Below are 18,242 nucleotides of genomic sequence, written 5' to 3'. Positions count from 1 at the left end.
AATGTGAGTTGAACTGCCTTGTGTAGATCAACTTTATGTAGGCCCCACATCAAATGTCTCGGTATATTTTATGTCTTTTGTGAGGAAAGAAAGACAGACCACCATTTGTTCACATTTAACCCCACTTTAATTGACCACATTGTAAAAATCCAAAGCGCTCTCAAATGAACACTGCTTTCTTGTGACCGCTTCATGGAAAATTCAACTTCCTGATATCAGACTGGACGTTTTGACACCAGCTCCCTCTGATCCCAGATGAGACGTTTCATTATAACAAAATAAACAAAATGAAAATCATCCACAAAAAAGAAAAAAAAAAATCTCTTTGATGCAATTTTCTTCCCCTAAACAAAAGTATAAAAAGTACTCTTTTTTTCCCCCCACTCATCTGCAGACCACAGGGGAAGGTGTTCAGTGCTGTGCGCTAAAAGGCTGTTTTCCACTGCTGTCTGAAGGTTTTATGTCCTTGAAAGACCCCGGTTGTCCAGATCTTTGACCTAAAGAAAAAAAAAAAGGAACACAAGACTTAGTTCATGAAGTCAAATTGACAGACTAGTCTGTCACCACACCAGTCTGATTTCAAATGTATGCCATACATTCCTGAAGATCTCAAGTTCACCGGTAAACCACTTTGGGTTTCAAACAATCCTCAGACTGTTAAGACTTCTAAAAGAACAGGGTAAAGAGAGTAATTTAGCCATTTACCTTGTATATCCTAACCAGCCAGTGCTCTGTTGTGTAGGCCTCCTCCAACACATCCAGTTCGAAGTCTTTGTTCCCAATCTCAGCATTCCTCACTCGGTCATAACCAGGTGGGCGCTCTGCAAAGGACATTATAAAATCATCAGAAATACAGTACAAAAGGCTGAAGTTGAAGTAAACACATTATACATGAGGATACAGATCACACTAAGCTGCAGAGTCACTTACTGGCCTCTGTGTAGACTTGGCCGAAGCGGTAGTAGCACATCTTGTACATGAGGCAGTTGAGCAGGACAGGTGAGCCCTCACGGTCCACTCTGAACTCTCCAGTGGGGGTGTAGTAGTCGTGCTCCTTGATGTGCTTGCCTGTGTCTGTGCTTCCCCCAATACGGACCATCCACAGGAACTTATTGATGTCTGTAATGAGGACAAAGATAAACAAATTAGAGAGGTGGTCCCTTGTCTATTAAATTTCTAAACTCTGTAATAAAAAATCTTTTGTGGGAATTTGTCTATAGTCGAGCTGACTCCCTCTACTGATACTTGGGGACGTACCATCTGAAGAATAGCCCGTCAGGCCTCCAAAGATGACCAGGACATAACTGACATCCAGCTCCCTCATGATCTCATAGGCTCGCTCTTCTGTGGATGCCATTGCCTACAGAACAAACAACAGCCCAGTCATCACAGCAGCACTTTAGCAACATGATCACCCTGGCCCAAAGGTCCCCACCTCACCTGTCCAACTCTGGAGATGTGTGTGTTGTTCCACGTGTTGTTGTCCACTAAAATGGTTCGATTCGCCATGGCAGTTATCTGATAGCCGTAATCCCACCACGACATGACTTTGGCATCCTGGAAACACAAAATAAATCTCAGTTAACTGAATGGAAGCAACAGTCTGTCTTCAGAGCATTCAGAACCATATTTAACAACTCGTGAGAACTACTTTACTTATTCTGCATTTTTTTGGGTTTGACTGACCTCAGGAGTGTTGTGGCGGAGCCAGTAGTAGGCCTCTCTGAAGTCGTCGAAGATGATGCGGCTGCCGTCACCTCCACGGGCCGATAAGACAATCGAGGGAGAGGAGTAGGCTTCGCTGGTCACCCAGGTAGAGTGGAAGGTGTATGTAATGAGGAAGAAGGCCATGACCAGAATCATCCCACTGGCAACCTGGTAGGAATATACAACACAGGATGTCATCAGGTTTTCGGATAAGTTGCCTCTTTGGTAATTAATTTAAAACAGTTAATCAAACCATCTTAGACATTTAGAGGGCGAAAGTCTCTTTGGTGGACCAACTCAGAAACATACAAGAGGTTACAAGGAGCCAAACTAGACTCTGCTTTTTAAGGGGGCCACGAGCAGAATTTGTGAGCCTCTGTAACAATGCCTTATATTTTTAAAGCTTATCATATATATATATATCATATCATATATCTTTTTTTAAATGTAAAATCTTTATCTGAAATTGTGTTGCAGTAAAAAGGACAATATTTTCCTCTGAAATACAATGAAGTAGAAGTAAAAAGTAGCATGAAATTGAAATACTGAAGTATAGTACTTCTGGCATTTCTACCAGTGTAGACAGCACTAGACCAGAGGAGGCACTAAATATATTTGTTGTGTCTGAAACCATATGTAAATACTAGATAATGTACATCATGCCTCCTGCTGTAAGATGAGGTCCAACCAGTTTGAATCCAATGATGTTTCATGTCAAACCATGCACATAAAGTGTCGACAAACTGTAGATGACAGCTTTAACAGCTATAACAACACTGACACACTGAACCAGTCTCTCAGACCTCCTACCTCATTTTTGATGGGGTAGGTGGAGTCCTGCTGCTTCTTGCTCTTCTTGTCTGGCCGGCTGACGTCCAAATTCTTCATGTAAGTGGTGAGCACCTGGGACACGCCAATGCCTGACAGGATGCACATGACTGGAGCCAGAACCAACATCAGACGCACCTGAGGAGGCAACGAACGAGCAGTACATTAACCCATGTGATGTAGAAAGTAGGTACAATTTCACTTTCAAAATATAAATTCATGTTTTCCATTTACTTCTGTTATGTTTAATGCTGTGTCTTAATAATGTGTCTTCTTCTGGTGACACTGTTCAAATGTGACAAACCCTAAAAGTAAACAGATCAACGGCTTTCCTCAGAGACCTTTGAGACGTACATGTAGCTCTATACAGGACGTACCATGACAGCTGAGAAGTACATGCTGGTGACTCCATACATGATGATGAAGATCCTGGCGTCTGACAGGTTGTTGAAGCAGTAGTAAAGACCAACTGTGAGGAGAGGAAAGGTAACTGTCAGTCAAAATCTCAAATAGGATACACTGAGCTGTGTGCTTCATTTGTATAAAAAGTAGCATGATCACAGTATAAACCTGTTGTTACTGTGTGTTTCTGCTGAGTGTGCACTTGCCTGGGAACATGAAGACCAGCAGCTGAAGATCAAAGTAGTATGAGGACCAGGTTGTGGGCTGATGCTCAGAGACAGAGGCGATGATGGGAATGTTGTTCTTGGCATAGGAGGGATCCAGCAGGGAGTAGAAACGACCAGTCCACGGAGAGATTTTACCTGAGGGAAATATACTTTTGGTAAGTGACGAGCAAGAGAACTTCAAATCAGTTTCTCACAAAAGGAAAGAAGAAGATGGGGAAGGAGACATTTTAAAAAATATTTTTCCATCCACTACGTTGCCCTTTCCCAATACATCTACTACATCTTACCAGTCAGCATGAGAACGGTGCCAACAGACAGCAGGATGAAGCCCACCAGGGAGATGACACTCTTGAACAGCACCTCAAACTGCTGGGCGTTGAGCTTGCTGCGCAGGTAGTCCACAAAGGCATGAATCTGGCACAAGCCGAACACACCAAATGCTGCCATGTGCTCTGATGACTGCACCGGCTAAGATACGAGAGAAGAGCGAGACAGGGAGGTGAACTTTGTGTAGCAGAGCAGAGTTTAACACAAGACACTGACTGGTGTATCTCCTTTGGCCATGATGATATTTTGACTAGGGCTACAACTAAGGATTATGCATTATGCAAGATTGATGGAATAATCACTTAGTCTATACATCATTAAAATTGAATTGAAATTTTCATCACATTTCCCAGAGCCCTAACCCTAAGCATCAAATCCTCACATTTAAGAAGCTGGAACCAGCAACATTTTGGCTTGAAAAATGACTGAAACCATTAATCGATTAGCTGGCGTTTCATTTTCTTTAGACTGACTAATCAATTATTCGACTAATTGTTGCACCTCTAATTTTGATCTTAACAATCTTTTTTCTAGGAATGCACAGATTTATCAGCTGTTAATTTGTAAGGCTATGTAGCTACTACTAAAACCTCTTCTCATTGAGTAGGTAGTTGTATAGTGGACTTCTGAAGCAGTTACTTTTTTTTCATGTGAAAGAAGGTTATATCAATGGCTGTTTCTTAAATTTGTATGATTGAAATATCACCAAAAAGCCTTGGCCAAATTTTTATTTTAAAACACAGAATTTCAAAATGAATGCATCATTAGTTTTTCGTTGTAAAAAAAAAAATATTTTCTGGACAATTTGTCTATTAGCCAAGGCATGACAGTGCTTTTTCACCTTACCTGGAAACCAACAAAAGAGATCTGCATGGAGAGGATGGTGCCCAGGCAGTACACTGTGCAGTAAGCCACGTAGATGCGGTGAGAGAATCGTCCTGTGAGCATCAGGACCAGGACGTGGAGGGGGATAAGGTTGATCAGGAACACGTAGCCACCCCAGGAGGAAACCTAGATACAAACAACACCTAATCAGGACCTCCATAAACTCAGAGGTAATTCAGTAGAACATGTACTCTTTTAAATCTCCTTACCATGTAGAAGTAGGCCAGTGCACATATGGATGACCAGTACACAGAGCCTGTTTTGACAGCCTTAATCCACATGTAATAGGTCAGCAGCATGCAGAAGATGGCAATACCTGAGTAAGACAAGGGGGGATTTCATTAACAATCATTTAGTGATATTTTCTTCAAATAACGTCATTATGCAGATCAGGGCTATACCTTCGTTATCATAGGAGCCGGCGACAGAACGAGAGATGTAACCAGGCACCACTGCAATCATGGCAGCAGCCAGGAGCCCAGCACCTGCATCCTACACAGACAAACATTATTTAGTTGCAACTGGGTATATTAAACTTGTGCACAACATTCTTATTCAGTCAACAGCTAAAGTCAGTTGTGCAATCCATTTTTCTGTGGCAGTGAAGGGAACATTTTTGAGACTGAAAGTAACCCTGATGATGTCATCAGGGTCATCTCAGACATTGCTTGAGACACAACAAATATTTAACAGAAGCCTCATAAAAAAGACGTGGGCATGTCAGGGTCTCCACCAGTGTAATGCCAGCCCGGCATCCCATCCGGCCTAAGTTGACCCTCCTGGCAGGCCATTTTTAAATGTTGTTTAATAATGTGATGATGGAACAAAAAGGTGGAACTCAATTGTGAGGGAGTGCAGCACCCGGACAATATACAGCGAGCACATGCAAGAATTATCATGCAATTCATCTTCTGAAAGGCAAACAAAGCAGCATGTTTGAATTTAATGAATAATTACCTTTACAATGAATGTGAAGTGTAATATGAACTTTGTATGCCGTTTCTTGTATACTTAATGGAGCCACAAACTTCGGCAATAACAAACGAGACCAGCTGACCAACACACGCTGCAGAACTTGAACAACTTAAATCCACTATGAGGTGAAGAAAATAACTTTGTGTTCAGATATTTCTACACCCTTTCAGCGTCACAGTGTAGCTGTGAGGCTGCTCTCCACTGCTGGAGCCTTGATGTTAATAACAACACAGCTGAGCACCCAACGTCCCCCTCAGTTTGTTATTGTCAAACAAGCATTTAGCTGTTTAATTAAGCAGTTAAGTTTCTTATTGTATTTCAGTGGACCGAGGACACCAGTGAATGGCTTGGCAAGCAGTCAACTGAAGACCAAAAAATTGTGCCCGCTGCTCAAATCATTCAATGGAGAATCAGTTTTCAATCGAGATTCTGAATCAAATTAGCATCAAAATATTGTGACAGTATCGAATCAGGAGATAATCTTACCATCCGAGGCCTAATTTTGAGGATGTTTTTTAAACTACAGTTATAGGAGGCAACCCAATTGGCAACATATGTAATAAACATGTCATAGTTGAAAAGCTCACCAGCTCAACATTTAAAGCCTGCACTGGGCCCCCCATCAAAAAAGACACTTGACTGCCAGCCCTCGCCAGGCCACCACATCGGCCCCCCGTCACAAGTTACTGGCCACCGGGCCCAACAATTTTTCAAGCGGGAAACCCTTCACGTACACGGCATTGGGCCTAAATAGAGACACTATTGAGTAACGTAATTAGAGGTGTAGGATCCAGTGTTTTTGGAGCTTAACCCCCACAAGGAACAAAAAGTAGCTCTGATTTACTCCATTTAATCTGACTGTTATAAGTCCTTTAAATTAATTAAAGTGCAAAGCTAAGTGAGTGAGTGCCCCTTTAAAGAAAAACAGATTTGCGTTTTATTAAGAGTTTATAACCTTACATAGAATTTGTTTTATATCATATTATGTGTTTTACCTTCAGCTCCTTAGTGAAGTGGTAGGTCACTATGGCTGTAAAGGAGGAGAACAACGGAGCCAGGAAGACGCAGACATTACGGATGTCAATGGTGATGTGGAAAAAGTGTAGGACGTGGTACAGGACGGCAGAGGTGATCATCAGTCCTGTTGAGAGAGAGCAGAGGGCGACGAGACAAGAGGTGCATTAGTGCCGATAAAGGCCGACTGTAAACATGAAGCACACCGACATTTCTCTTCTGAACCTCACACAACACAGTATAAAGTTTATATCCTCACACTCATCTACTTGTACAGCTCTCTAATAACTTTTCTCTAATTCCTACCTGGATAAATGGTGCCACCAATGATCCTCCCGAGAGGATACCATGCCCTGTCATCAAACCAGTTGTGAAACTTATAAAATCCTTCTTCTGCCAGGAAGCGGGTCGTACGGTAGTTGAAGTACCTGAAGGTGAGATGAAGGCGAAGGTGAGGCATTGTTTTAGGGAGGGAAGTCTTTTAACAATGCTTGACAATAACCATGACAGAAGAAGCACTTACGGATCGAACTCGTGGATGACACTTTCAAACCTCAAGACGGAAAAGAGTCTGGTGGAGAAGGCTGAAGAGGGAGGAAAAGGACATGGATCAATGCGCTCAGTGTGTATTTAGTATTTGATTGATTGATGGATTGATGAAGTAGTGGACTCACAGAGGACAGCAGCCATGGACAGGATGAGCAGCTTCAGCAGCGTGTCCTGTTTCTCATAGGACAAACGCAGGAAGCCCAGCTTGGTCATTTTGGCGAGTTTAGGGACAGCTCACCGTACTACCTGATGAGAGGAAGGCAAGGACTGTGAGGAACAAACAGGAGGAGACAAGCTCTACACTGCCTAATATAAGTTTCAGTTTTAGAAAAAATAATTATAAGATAATACTTTATTCACTGTCGCGTTTTAAGCAAGCCAGACACTCGGGCGGGGGGAGGAAATCACAGTCTCCCAACTGTTAAGAGTCAACTTCCATGTCCAGCCCAACCAGATAAGGCCACGCACTATGATGTGGCGTCAGGAACCAGGAAGCACCCACAGTGGAAAACTTCTGCAAGGATTCATGCTCGTCTTCTTCAGATTTTGCATGTTTGTACTAAGCGAAAACACATTCCTCCAAGAGCTCTAATTAATGCTAACTTTGAAGGCACTGAGCCCTGCAAGTACTGACAGTAAACCAACCTTTCTAACATCACAGGGCAAGGAAATGAACAGCAGCTAATATTTGTTAACTAGATATAAACACGCATCTAGTGCACGTTTACACTGAATGCAAGTATTGTGATAGACTAGACAGCATCTTTTAGCTAGTCAGCATCAGGCCGGCTACTGTTGATGCTGCTTCCATAGGTTAAAAGTGTGTAAGTAGCTAGCTAGCGAGGCTAACTAGCTAGCTGCTGTAAAATGAACACCCTGACCCCGCGCTTCTTTTCTGATTTATTTTGAAAACATCAATGACTCCTTCACGACTGACAGCAGGACAACAGCCTCAAATAAAAAATATCGCTCCTAAATAAGCTTAAAGCTTTAATATTTGATGTTCAGAAAGACTCACCCGCTCTGCTCCTGTTACTCATACACTATTCACACACAACCTTCACCGTGACTTAGACCCGCCCAAAACCACGCCAGGGAGAGCGTTTATTGGTTGAACGTCAGTCAATAGTAATCTCACATGAATCCGATTGGTTCTTTGGCTGTCAATCAAATTTGGTACCTTACCTTGCCGCTGTAGTGTAGTGACGTGTCCTTAGTGAAGGAAGGCAGCATGTCGGCCCCTACTGGTGTAAAACTAGAATACACTTAAATAGTTTAAGTGGTGCAACCAACTATGAGACGTTAACATTTACAGTAGGTTTAATAGTATAAAACAAACATTTTATAATCTAGAGGACAGTATACAGGTCTGTATAGGGATAGAAAGTGTGTAGTCTTAGCTTTTCCTTCATTATTCTGTCTTCTGTTTAGAAATGGAAGAAAAAAGAAAATGTGTTGCTCAAAGTAAAGTCTGAGTTGAGAGAAAATAGTAACACATCTGTAGCATCATTATGGTTATTAATTTGCAAAAAGAAGCAATGTGCTGTCTGTGGGTTCAGATCAGATCCAGATCCAGGCCATATCGTCTTCTCAAGTGATCATGATAAAATTCACCATAAGTTAATTTCTCAGTGGTTTACTGCTTCTATACATACAGTCCTTACTACGCAGTGAGGATTGCACACCCAAGGTATCTGCTTATTTTAACCCATCTCTATTATTATATTGGATGGCACACATTTATTAAAATCAGGGATATGCCACATACACTTTCCTCTGCAGCTAAAACATGGTGGTTTAATAGCTTTACAACGTGAGGTCTCAGACCAACTCTGTCTTGATCCACTATTGAGTTTCAAAAGTCCTGTATAGTCCTCAGACATTCATCACAACAGCAAAACCCTGAACGCAGTGATCAAAATAATGAATACTGACCAATTTTATTGAAATTAGACGTATTACTTTTACAAAACCTCACTCACATATATCAGTCTGCACAAACACTAAGCTCTTCTTACAATAATTGCACACGGTTTCAAAATCATGACCCCTCCTCATGGTCATGAGCTCTAATGTGTGAGAGAAAAGGTCGGTGACTGGGGTCGCTGCATGGTGGTGGGTTCCTGGTTGAACATTCAGGATGTATTAACAGTTTATATACAGCACAAAAACCAAACAGCCGATGATCTGTTTTTGCGTCTGCTCTCTGGGGGAAAATAGAGCAACTGTGTCAAGGCTGATCAACCATTCATTAAAACTTCTATGTAACTCTTTCCTTTATTACAGAGCTTAGTATTGCAGTGGTTTATGTGAAACAAACAAAACATAGATGCAGCAGTTTGGCAGTGTCATCTCACCTATCACCTACTAAATTCACACAGACTGAAAATGCTTAGGCAGCTTTTCCTTTGCTGGTGTCACCTCATGTTTGCAACACGTACATCTCATCAGACAGTGGAGTGAGATATTAATGTGGATGAGACACCAAGCAAAGGTTTAGCCCACACAAAACAAGAGTGACTTTGTTATTTGGTTTCCATGACTAAGGTGACCAATCCTTTTTTTAGCAGCTCTTGAACTGTATATTCTACTATCAACAAAGCTTTTATAGGATTAAAAAGCCTCCCTTTGAACTATGCAAGGTTACTCCTGGGAACGGCTATGACGCTTTCATATCCATGTGCAAGAAAGCATTCAATCTGTGAGGAAGGAATGTGACTTGCAACTTCAAGAAAACATGTAGTGTAGGTAAAACAAAACTGTGCTTTCCTTTTCCTGAATGCAAACAAGCCCCTTCAAAGTTAAAAATCCTTCTCTAGTCACAAGTTTGCTTAAACATATCGAAACTACATGATTTCTTGTGCTGTAATTTATTAAAAGGAGAGTCACTCAAATGGCACATTATACAAAAAAAAAAAAATGAAAGAAAATTCACAAAAGAAAACAAGTCAAGAGCCGAGTATATAATGTGTTTGAGTGTGAGGCACAGGGCAGTCGATTTGTGTGTCACACTAAAATGTGTCTGGTGGGTGCTGCAAATAAAGAACTAAAGGGCCAGAGATTAGATAAAAACATGTAAACCCTTTCGTCCTAAACCGCACATCATCTTCATTAAGGGAAATCACACCGAGTGACTGCTTTTTTATCTCCTTCACATGGCTCCATCACTGGGTGGGCAGAGGTCTCTGGCGGGTGGGAGAGGTGTGGGGGGAGGACAGCCTCTCTGAGGAGACGGACGACGTCAAGGAGGACTGAAGGTGGACCGTCTTGTGGAAAAGCTTGTTGCTGATCAGCACAACGAGGGAGAAGAGACGCAGCTGGAAGTGGCTGAAAGAGTGGAAAACACAGAAGTGTGATGATCGGCGACTCGTGCATTCAAAGGAACTGTTTTGCAAGAAAAATAGCTGTCTTTATTTCACACTCACTACAGCTTTGTTGGCGTCTTGGCCTCATTAGCGCTGATGATGAATAGAGGGAAGAGGATGGAGAACAAGCAGCCACTGGGTAGAAAAGAAGAACCAAAAAAAGTTACATACAGTAAATGCAGCAAAGGATAACAGTCCTCCAACATTTTACTTCTAAGTCAAACTTCTAAGCCCTACTAACCAGAGAATGAAACATATTTTAATCCATTTCATGACTTTTCTCAGACAGAAAAGCCTTTTTGACTTGAGACAGGTTGTGACCCTAGAGAAGGTTGAGGATTCTTTTTTGTTTTGTTTGTTTTATAGATTCTCATAGGTTTGAGGTCATAAATTGACATTATTTGTTATATACACTGTTCCCAATGATCAAGAATGAAGTAAAAGTCCCTCTATTTCACTATTTTTGCTTTCTAACTGAGGACACAGACAGAAAAATGCATACACCAAACTAGAATTAGAAGAATGTGTTTACATGCCTGGCCGATAAAGCTGATGCTGAGAGAACATAGAGAAGCTACAAAGTCTTAGACATGAATGCTTCACACACGTTCAACCCAGCAGCACAAGAGATCTCTGCAATCAGCAGTTTCAAAGTGGGCACCCAAGATTAGTGTCACAAATTCAGTATCTGACCTAAATATGTTCACAATGTCCCCTTCTGTTCCCGAGTTATGGTGTTGAATAATGGCAAAACATTATGATGTCACAGTGAAGCTGACCTTTGACCTTTTTGATATAAAATGTCATCACTTGTGAATTTTAGTGTATGATTTCTTGGGTTATGGGGTGTTTTGTCAGGTCACAGTGACCCTTAACCACTAAAATCTAATCAGGTCATCGTTGAGTATTAGTACAAAGTACTACGTTTAGTACTTTGGTACAAAGTTGATATTTGTACCAAATTAGACGAAATTCCCTAAAGGTATTTCTGGGATAGTACATCCACTAGAATGAGACCTACGGACGGGCCATCTGAAAACATAATGTCTCCAGGCATGACTATCGCTGGTATGTAAGAATAAAAATGCAATTTCTTAATTTGTTACAGATGCTTTGCAAAATTTTCATAAATCATTCATCCCTATGAATTATGTCACAACACATAAAATTATTTTGGAGTTAACTAGAGCTGATTAAGTACAATGTGTCACAAAGTAACCATTTCTGTGAAAATAATGTGTAAAAACCATCAGTCTAATCAAGAATGAGAAGTGTGACCTGATGATGTAAGAGGAGGGCAGGGCGGTCAGCAGAGCCATGGGCAAACCGAAGCCGAAGTAATAGGGCCAGTTTCTCTCAATATTGGACAGCCGTTGATGCATCTCGATACCTTTAACAAACATAAACAACCACAGATTTGAGTTCTCCATCCAATCCACATTATTCATTTTGGGTGTACAATGTAATGTGAGTGACTCACCATGGTTGAACCAGCGATACTCAAAGCAGTACAAGGAGTAGAGCAGAGACATGTGAAGGAGGCTAACCATCTGTCCAATGGCATCGATGGGGAAGAGGCTAACAATCATACCCTAGAAAATAGACAGGACAATTAGATTCAACAAGGAGAGAGACGTGCAATTTCATCATTTGCTTCAGCCGAGGGAGTTTTAGAAATATTACATTATTTGGTTGAAATGAATGCAGATCAATTAGTGGTGCAAAAAATCATCGAAACAAGTACCAACAGACCTCTTTAAAGTTTCTGGAACAAAGAAACTTTTAAAGAGGTCTTTGAACTTTCTCTGAATTGACTTGAGATTCTGGGAATGAAGCAGCCATTCTGAATGACCAAACTCTTTGTGCAAAGTGCAATATGGCGTCATTGCGCAGGGTTTATGAATGGCAAGACTTTGTGACTATAAAATTTGCTCATTTGGTGAATCTGGGCCTTCACAGCAGCAGCTGTTCACCTCAAACCACTGTGTGACGACTGAAGACAACCACATAGAAGAGTTCTGGGTATAAGCACTATAGTGTTGTTTTCTAGTCCTGATACAGAGAAACAAAGACAGGAACATTATTTTTAAATAAAGAAAACCAACAGTACTAGTCAGTAAGAATGTACCTGAATGAGGAAGAGTGCCTGGAGGAGAAGGTTAAAGAGCATGTCTGCGATGATCTTACTGACACTGGGGAACGGCTGTGCTTTACATCCAGACACTTCAAATGCTAAGTCAGCTATATCCTGTAACAGAGAACAACAACAATAATAACTCAATTCTGTATCTGTGTCAGTGTAGTCAGTGCAACAAAGCAACAGCAGGAATTGGGTACACAATTGTATTTTGCTTTGTGATGCCAAGATTGTATGACTATTGTTTTGTGTAATGAAATTACTTTAATGACAATATTTTAAGGTATTTCGTACTATTAGGAACAGATGCTCTGACAAAACAGCACTGAGAAAAGTCCTAAATAGTTTCCAACAATCTGCTTCAGGCAACAAGTTAGAATTTCATGCTAATTCCAACACTGTGCCTGCAGATGTTTCGTAACAAAAGCCCTCACAAATTCAACTTCATAGATCAATGCATAATATTTACACTATAAAATTGAATTAAAGACATTTTACAACTTCTTGAAAAGTACACTATGCAACTTTTTTACAGGCCTGTATACAAAAAAGGGACAGAGCTAACAATAGCTTTAGATGTAAGCCTACTTTAAGCCATATGTTTAAACTTGTATTTGTTTACATTATGGGTGTTTTCCTGATGAGGACGGGCTAAAAACAAGTTTAATAGTGCACCATTAAGGACCTGCAGACACTCTGATAAAAGATGATCTATACCTGCAGGATATTTACCCGTTTGATGATAAATGATCAGTTTGCAACATTACACAGAAAGGATGTACTTGAAATACAACGTATCGGAGATGCAGAACTGGCTTTTTGTCTTTTTTGGACACCAGCTGTATTGTACTGCAACTCTATAACAACAACTCCACTGACAGTAAAATACAAAACATTAATGCAGCCAGTTACAGCACGTCACAAAAGCCATTTAAGAACCTGAATAGGCTGCAACTGTGATTGTGATGTCTAACTGTGTGATGGGATAACTGCATAGATTGTAAAACAGCCACCTGTTCTGTCATCACATCATTGCAGCCTAGCAGAGCAGGGTCTTACCTGGAACCAGATGGCATTGACTATCTTGCTGAGGACGAACAGGGGGAGAACCCAGAGAGCACTGAAGACGGAGGTCAGGATGAACTCCAACCAGGACCACACACTGCCATGGAGGGAGGGGTCACCTGCAGCAATAAATGCACTTTGAGAGACTGCTCCCTGTCACAAGCCAGAGAACCTGCCACGCATTCACTAACAGTCACATAGACATACATACCGATGATTTTTGCTGTGAGAGTCTGCAGCAGTGGGATAAACACCCGGTAGAAGAGAAACAGACTGAGCTGGAGAGAGAAAAATTAAATGTTACAGTTACTTTTCAACTGGTGCCTCCACACACAACAGGGTTTTCAAAAATGTATATTTGGCTTTGATGGATTTATGGACATTTAAAGGATAAATCAACCTTAAAAATACAAAATAAGGAAATGAAAATTAAATAAAAAAACTATGAAACCACTGGTGGCTTTGCATTTATATAATCTCAAGATGTTTTGGGAACTGCAAAAATCTCCCACAGGATTCAGGACAGAGGTCATTAAGGCCACACAACATGGGAACAGCAGAGTTGATTATTTCTTTAGCTGACAACTACAAGAAGGGGTTATTCCTAAAATTGTATTGAAGCTAAAAGAGAAGTTTGGGACAACTCATGGCTAAACTCATCCAGACGCAGTATTATCATAGAAACTGCAAACTTCTAGTGGTAAAATCTTCAGTGATGTGTAAGTGATGAGGCTGTACTGTATCAATCAAATATCTTACCCAGAACACTCCTCCATTCCAGGCACAGCACTGAAAAATCCTGCTGGCTACTTTGGGGTCACTGAAAGAGAAAATGATGACAGCATCCATCACTGTAATAAAACGGCAGACCAGTTACACTTTAATTTTACTTTTCTTACTTAACCAGAGTCAAACGCAGGAACGCTTTAAGCATGTCTCTTTTTGCAGAGCGAAAGAATTTGGAACAGTGTATCTTAGTCAAACAAACAGACAAATATGTCAGGTAACTTTAAATGAGGAGATATTAGAGCTGTATAGATCCAGAACTGCTTCAAATAAACAACTTATGTAATGTGTTATTTTCATTATCAACAGTGGTCTGAAAATACAGAACAGTGTCTAACCACTTCTTGTTTACCTCAGCAAAGAGCCAAAAGGCATGCTCAGGGGATTTTGTTGACCCGAGTTCAAGCAATTACTTTTAAGCTGTGTATAATCCTGCTCTTTTGCTAGGATTAGCAGAAAAATACCCTAACCATTTCTTATCTTAAGGTAAATATATCCATTTGTTTGGTGGAGCTTGTTGTAAATGCACAGCATGGGAGATGCACAAAGAGTGTTACAAAGAGGATCGTCTCTGGAGGAGTTACATTCCCAGCTTTTTCAGAATAGCTGCTAATACATCAGGCATATAAAAGTATCATCCATGAGCATATGCGACTCTGGCTAAGGAAGAAAATCAGGAGCATTGCAACCCAAATATGCAGCTTTAGTTCTGGCCTACTTGTCCGGTTTGCGCTCCTCACTCTGTGCCCGTCTCTGTGCCAGGGCCCCACTGGCCCTTCTCCTCCGCTGCTCTTCCCTTTTCTGCTGGATGCGGGCATCCAGCTTGGAGATTGTTCCAATCCCCAATATGGAGTCCTTGATCCCCTAGAGAGCACAGACCAAGAGAGAATACAATGACGGTGTTTCTTTCAAACTTGTAAAAATGAGCTCTGTAATGGAGCTCTGAAATGTCTCAATAAGTGCTTGTTGAACACACAAATTTAAAGCTGGATCCCATCCAATGACCACAGGTCAGTGTTTTATTTTTCGGTTTAATTTTTTTCTTCTTGTCACACTGGAATACCCTCTGAACCAGCATGTAGACCACACAGAGGCTTTGTGATATATTCACGATAAGAATAACATCTAACTGAAGGTCTTTCCTTCATCCAACCTTCTGAAATGTAACATTAAAAACACCCATATCAATTATTTATGGGAGAAGCCTCCATCATATCAGAGGTGGATAATGGAGGCTGGATAATGACAGGCTATTATGCAGAAATCCAATTTTTAATCAAGCTGACTGGCCTTATATTGATCAATAGCTCTTGTATGCTGTAAGATGGATGGTGTGGAGTCCAGATGTGTTCAATACAAAATAAATATTTTTAAAAAATAAGTAGTTATGAAACAAATAATCATACGAACACATTGTGTAAAATATATAAACAAAACAATAAATTGTGAAACGGACATTTTTATTTCAAAAAGCCACCTGTGAAATTTGTGTTTTTATTTTATCATGACATTTCCCAATTACACTTTTATTTCCTGACACTTTTTATATAATAATGTCTCTATTTATGTACATTTGCTAACAGATGTTGCCAGCTAACTCATTTTAGCTCAAGCAACGTCGAAAGTTATTCTGAATCAAACAACTAGAGGCTGCTGTAAATAAACACTGTCCTTAAACACAGAAACTATCATCTCTTTTTATTTACTTGTAATTATTCCAAAGATCAACATTGTCTTTGGACTCTCTTGGAGTACAGCCAGCCTACATTCAAGCTGATAAAGTTCAAGGTAATAAACAGAAATTGTTCAACCATTCTCAACAAATGTACACAAAACCTGTGCATCTACAGGATCTGTCCGTTAACATTTGCCGTTCATACGTCAAACATTTATCTGAGAATGTGATGTTCATTTTTTGTTGAGAATTTTTCATGACACCACAAATATATGTTAAGCTAGTTCTGAACATATGCCGCCTGTATTCTTGACTGTATGGGAATTAAGTGTGTCAAAAATTTTTAGCATCTCCCTGTATTTAGAATTGTTAGGATACATACCACTGTGTCATAATCACAGTCTTTAAGCTGCCTAGCTAAACAACAAATACACCTACTAAACTTGCTGCCTACTTCAGGTACACCTGTACAATCTCATGTAATCCAAATCAATACAACAGCTCTGCTGAGTTCAACCTTAACAAAGCGTGTAAACTTTTAGTTTTTGTTGACAATGTCAGAAATTTGATAATTCTACTTTATTTTTATTATTGAGGTCATAGTGGGTGGTGGTGTTGTACTGGACTGCTTAATATTGAAAGGTGTTATTTTATTATATTTTGCCCACCTCATCTACATAAATGCGGTTGGCAAAATATAACACCATACATGACACAATATTACACCTTATAAAATAGGTGTACCTGAAAAAGTGGCCAGCGAGCCTGCTGTTTCAAAATAAAAGTGAACAGGTCCATTAGCTTGAAAGCAGATATCGGTTTCACTCTCAAGGAACTACACCCTTGGGCCTCGTGGTATAGCTTATGTTTGAGTACAGTTTGTATGTGTGCTGACCGTCGCAACATTGCGGAGGAAGGCCCTGACGCTGTCTGTCATCTCTGGACCAGCTGCAGATCCATCAACTGCAGAAGGAGGGGGGGGTGGTGACCTGGTGGTCAGCTCTCATGGCAGGGAGGTGCTCACCAAGTAACCTGCAACAACCCAAAACAAGTCAGGACAAGAGCCAGAGAGTTAAACTCTTTCCAGAAATGTATAATAACCTATAAAATGCAGAATGAGCATCATACCAGTATTAGATTGCTTTTATTTTTTCAAAGAACAATGACAGTCTTCACATGTGTGACAAAAACACATCTGGCCTTAGGACAGCAATATCAAACATCTGTTTCACATCTTTTTCTGTACTGGGTATATTAGGTAGCCATTTTGTGCTGATTCAGATATGATATGATTTTGTTTCAAAAACTCCCAATCGAATTACCACATCAACCCCTCTTCATAAAAAAAGTTATGCTAATTGTGTTGTCCTCCTTTAACATGTTTCTGATCTGAACAAATCTTCCCTTTGTCCTGGGCACGATACTCTCAACACTAGATGCAGCCCATTACATTTCAGAAAAGTAAAATGCAAAATAGATCACATGTAGAAAAACAGGACACAAACTAGTTACCAACTTCATTGATAGTGTAGAAAATGGGGGTTCAATAGGATCCGATGTCAATAGCCTATTAACCTAACTGAAATTAGGAAAACATAACTAATGCTAATGTTCGTTTAATAAATGCTGCTATTGTCTGACTTGTTTACAATAGCTAAACCCATGAACTTGTCAGCATGGTAACGTTAGCTGCACACATCAAATGTCTTATTCTCAAACGGACCGAGTCTCTGTCAATTATTCAACTTCTGTAACAAGGTGAAAGAGACACCTTAATTTATTCCGCCAGTGTCTTTTGGTGATACTGTTTTTGTAAGTTAACGTTAGCGAGCTGACTCAGTGTTAGCTCAAATATGTGATAGCGTACAGTCAGTGTTAGCTGTCTCTCCCTCTGGCCTGCCGAAAAGTCTTAACAATTTCATACTTGAAGACCCCTCACTATGTAGCTTGTCAATTCAACACGCTGCCCCTGGTCTCAGAATCTTTGACTTTCGTTGTTTTCTTTAGTGCTCTGTTAGCTTGTTTCTCTGTGTTGCTAGCTAGCTAGAACTGTTAACGCTGAACAACTAATTTAACTGTTGTGTTTCCCGTCAAGACAACACCTCAACAAGCGTGTAAAGTCAGAGACAGAGCACTCAGTTAACCGAGGTGTCGTCCTTACCTCATGCGACAGGCTCAGGGATATATTAACTTGGTCAGTTCTTTCTTTTGCCCCTTTAATGTGACAACAACACCAAACAGACAGCACCAGCAGCCAGGGCCGTGGAAAACATATTGCGCAAGCTCCGACTGCGAAAGCA

General features: G+C 40.5%; 2 protein-coding genes across 2 annotated transcripts; both read right to left on the bottom strand.

Moving 5' to 3' along the window:
• Positions 1-104: 104 nt before the first annotated feature.
• stt3a (STT3 oligosaccharyltransferase complex catalytic subunit A) lies at positions 105-8,001 on the bottom strand. The gene is made up of 18 exons (XM_084374515.1): positions 7,933-8,001; positions 7,040-7,160; positions 6,889-6,949; positions 6,672-6,793; positions 6,347-6,492; positions 4,778-4,868; positions 4,586-4,692; positions 4,338-4,502; positions 3,452-3,632; positions 3,144-3,299; positions 2,913-3,004; positions 2,518-2,673; positions 1,687-1,875; positions 1,441-1,557; positions 1,258-1,360; positions 931-1,119; positions 706-821; positions 105-497 (listed from the first exon to the last, which is right to left on the bottom strand). Exons 2-18 carry the CDS (start codon positions 7,125-7,127, stop codon positions 459-461), a joined length of 2,118 nt encoding a protein of 705 aa, XP_084230641.1. The 5' UTR covers positions 7,128-7,160; positions 7,933-8,001; the 3' UTR covers positions 105-458.
• An 828-nt stretch (positions 8,002-8,829) lies between these two features.
• Positions 8,830-18,215, bottom strand: ei24 (EI24 autophagy associated transmembrane protein). Its single transcript, XM_084373345.1, has 11 exons — positions 18,104-18,215; positions 16,838-16,974; positions 14,986-15,131; positions 14,241-14,301; positions 13,693-13,759; positions 13,476-13,600; positions 12,408-12,527; positions 11,760-11,871; positions 11,558-11,669; positions 10,340-10,414; positions 8,830-10,241 (listed from the first exon to the last, which is right to left on the bottom strand). The coding sequence occupies exons 2-11, from the start codon at positions 16,877-16,879 to the stop codon at positions 10,079-10,081; spliced, it is 1,023 nt and encodes a 340-aa protein (XP_084229471.1). The 5' UTR covers positions 16,880-16,974; positions 18,104-18,215; the 3' UTR covers positions 8,830-10,078.
• Between the last annotated feature and the right edge of the window lie 27 nt (positions 18,216-18,242).

Source organism: Pagrus pagrus, assembly GCF_965226575.1.
Source record: "Pagrus pagrus genome assembly, chromosome: 14".
Lineage (NCBI taxonomy): Eukaryota > Metazoa > Chordata > Actinopteri > Spariformes > Sparidae > Pagrus > Pagrus pagrus.
The sequence above is the reverse complement of the archived record's forward strand: the minus strand, read 5'-3'. Positions and strand labels throughout refer to the sequence as shown.